Source organism: Salvelinus fontinalis, chromosome 34 (assembly GCF_029448725.1).
Source record: "Salvelinus fontinalis isolate EN_2023a chromosome 34, ASM2944872v1, whole genome shotgun sequence".
NCBI lineage: Eukaryota > Metazoa > Chordata > Actinopteri > Salmoniformes > Salmonidae > Salvelinus > Salvelinus fontinalis.
Genome location: NC_074698.1, coordinates 706,219 through 708,975, shown reverse-complemented (window position 1 = coordinate 708,975; position 2,757 = coordinate 706,219). Strand labels below are relative to the sequence as shown.

Here is a 2,757-nt window from a genome sequence, read left to right as displayed (position 1 = left end):
AAAGAGAGACAGAGAGAATTAGAGGGAGCATACTCAAATTCACACAGGACACCGGATAAGACAGGAGAAATACTCCAGATCTAACAGACTGACCCTAGCCCCCCGACACAAAAACTATTGCAGCATAAGAACTGTCCCTGGTTCTCTATTCCCCAGCCCCTATCCCCCTGTTCCCCAGCCGCCACCTCCTGTCCCTGGCTCTCTATTCCCCAGCCCCTATCCCCCTGTTCCCCAGCCGCCACCTTCTGTCCCTGGCTCTCTATTCCCCAGCCCCTATCCCCCTGTTCCCCAGCCGCCACCTCCTGTCCCTGGCTCTCTATTCCCCAGCCTCTATCCCCCTGTTCCCCAGCCGCCACCTCCTGTCCCTGGCTCTCTATTCCCCAGCCCCATACCCCTGTTCCCCAGCCTCCACCTCCTGTCCCTGGCTCTCTATTCCCCAGCCTCTATCCCCCTGTTCCCCAGCCTCCACCTCCTGTCCCTGGTTCTCTATTCCCCAGCCTCTATCCCCCTGTTCCCCAGCCTCCACCTCCTGTCCCTGGTTCTCTATTCCCCAGCCTCTATCCCCCTGTTCCCCAGCCTCCACCTCCTGTCCCTGGTTCTCTATTCCCCAGCCCCTATCCCCCTGCTCCCCAGCCTCCACCTCCTGTCCCTGGCTCTCTATTCCCCAGCCCCTATCCCCCTGCTCCCCAGCCTCCACCTCCTGTCCCTGGCTCTCTATTCCCCAGCCCCTATCCCCCTGCTCCCCAGCCGCCACCTCCTGTCCCTGGCTCTCTATTCCCCAGCCCCTATCCCCCTGCTCCCCAGCCTCCACCCCCTGTCCCTGGCTCTCTATTCCCCAGCCCCTATCCCCCTGCTCCCCAGCCTCCACCTCCTGTCCCTGGCTCTCTATTCCCCAGCCCCTATCCCCCTGCTCCCCAGCCGCCACCTCCTGTCCCTGGCTCTCTATTCCCCAGCCCCTATCCCCCTGCTCCCCAGCCTCCACCTCCTGTCCCTGGCTCTCTATTCCCCAGCCCCTATCCTCCTGCTCCCCAGCCGCCACCTCCTGTCCCTGGCTCTCTATTCCCCAGCCTCTATCCCCCTGTTCCCCAGCCGCCACCTCCTGTCCCTGGCTCTCTATTCCCCAGCCCCCATCCCCCTGCTCCCCAGCCTCCACCTCCTGTCCCTGGCTCTCTATTCCCCAGCCCCTATCCCCCTGCTCCCCAGCCTCCACCTCCTGTCCCTGGCTCTCTATTCCCCAGCCCCTATCCCCCTGCTCCCCAGCCTCCACCTCCTGTCCCTGGCTCTCTATTCCCCAGCCCCTATCCCCCTGCTCCCCAGCCTCCACCTCCTGTCCCTGGCTCTCTATTCCCCAGCCCCTATCCCCCTGCTCCCCAGCCTCCATCCCCTGCCCCTGGTTCTCTATTCCCCAGCCCCTATCCTCCTGCTCCCCAGCCTCCACCTCCTGTCCCTGGCTCTCTATTCCCCAGCCCCTACCCCCCTGCTCCCCAGCCTCCACCTCCTGTCCCTGGCTCTCTATTCCCCAGCCCCTATCCCCCTGCTCCCCAGCCTCCACCTCCTGTCCCTGGCTCTCTATTCCCCAGCCCCTATCCCCCTGCTCCCCAGCCTCCACCTCCTGTCCCTGGCTCTCTATTCCCCAGCCCCTATCCCCCTGCTCCCCAGCCTCCATCCCCTGCCCCTGGCTCTCTATTCCCCAGCCCCTATCCCCCTGCTCCCCAGCCTCCATCCCCTGCCCCTGGCTCTCTATTCCCCAGCCCCTATCCCCCTGCTCCCCAGCCTCCATACCCTGCCCCTGGCTCTCTATTCCCCAGCCCCTATCCCCCTGCTCCCCAGCCTTCACCTCCTGTCCCTGGCTCTCTATTCCCCAGCCCCTATCCACCTGCTCCCCAGCCTCCACCTCCTGTCCCTGGCTCTCTATTCCCCAGCCCCTATCCCCCTGCTCCCCAGCCTCCACCTCCTGTCCCTGGCTCTCTATTCCCCAGCCCCTATCCCCCTGCTCCCCAGCCTCCACCTCCTGTCCCTGGCTCTCTATTCCCCAGCCCCTATCCCCCTGCTCCCCAGCCTCCACCTCCTGTCCCTGGCTCTCTATTCCCCAGCCCCTATCCCCCTGCTCCCCAGCCTCCACCTCCTGTCCCTGGCTCTCTATTCCCCAGCCCCTATCCCCCTGCTCCCCAGCCTCCACCTCCTGTCCCTGGCTCTCTATTCCCCAGCCCCTATCCCCCTGCTCCCCAGCCTCCATCCCCTGCCCCTGGCTCTCTATTCCCCAGCCCCTATCCCCCTGCTCCCCAGCCTCCACCTCCTGTCCCTGGCTCTCTATTCCCCAGCCCCTATCCCCCTGCTCCCCAGCCTCCACCTCCTGTCCCTGGCTCTCTATTCCCCAGCCCCTATCCCCCTGCTCCCCAGCCTCCACCTCTTGTCCCTGGCTCTCTATTCCCCAGCCCCTATCCCCCTGCTCACCAGCCTCCATCCCCTGCCCCTGGCAGGTATTTGGTCAAGCCATCTGGACTGGGAGATAAGAGGGTTGGTCAGTCGCTCCATTTGGCCCCGGACCTCCAGGACTCTGCAGTGTCATGCTTTATCGCATCACTTCCTCTTCCTGCAGGATATGGATATGATGTCACGCATGGGCAGCCGTGGAAGTCAGGCGTTCAGACAGAGGAGAGAGACAGAGAGTGTGTGTGTGTGTTTGGATGTGTTTAACTATACTTGTGGGTATCAGAAGTCCCCACAAGAATGGTAAACAAACACAAATTCGACCAA

At 63.5% G+C, this 2,757-nt stretch overlaps 1 protein-coding gene across 1 annotated transcript; it reads right to left on the bottom strand.

Moving 5' to 3' along the window:
- Nucleotides 1–373: 373 nt before the first annotated feature.
- On the bottom strand, nt 374–2,464 carry LOC129833895 (collagen alpha-2(I) chain-like). Its single transcript, XM_055898734.1, has one exon. The coding sequence runs from the start codon at nt 2,462–2,464 to the stop codon at nt 374–376; it is 2,091 nt and encodes a 696-aa protein (XP_055754709.1).
- Between the last annotated feature and the right edge of the window lie 293 nt (nt 2,465–2,757).

Coding starts and splice junctions, on each gene's coding strand:
- LOC129833895 (XM_055898734.1), bottom strand. CDS start 2,464: ATGGAGGCTGGTGAGCAGGGGGATAGGGGCTGGGGAATAGAGAGCCAG.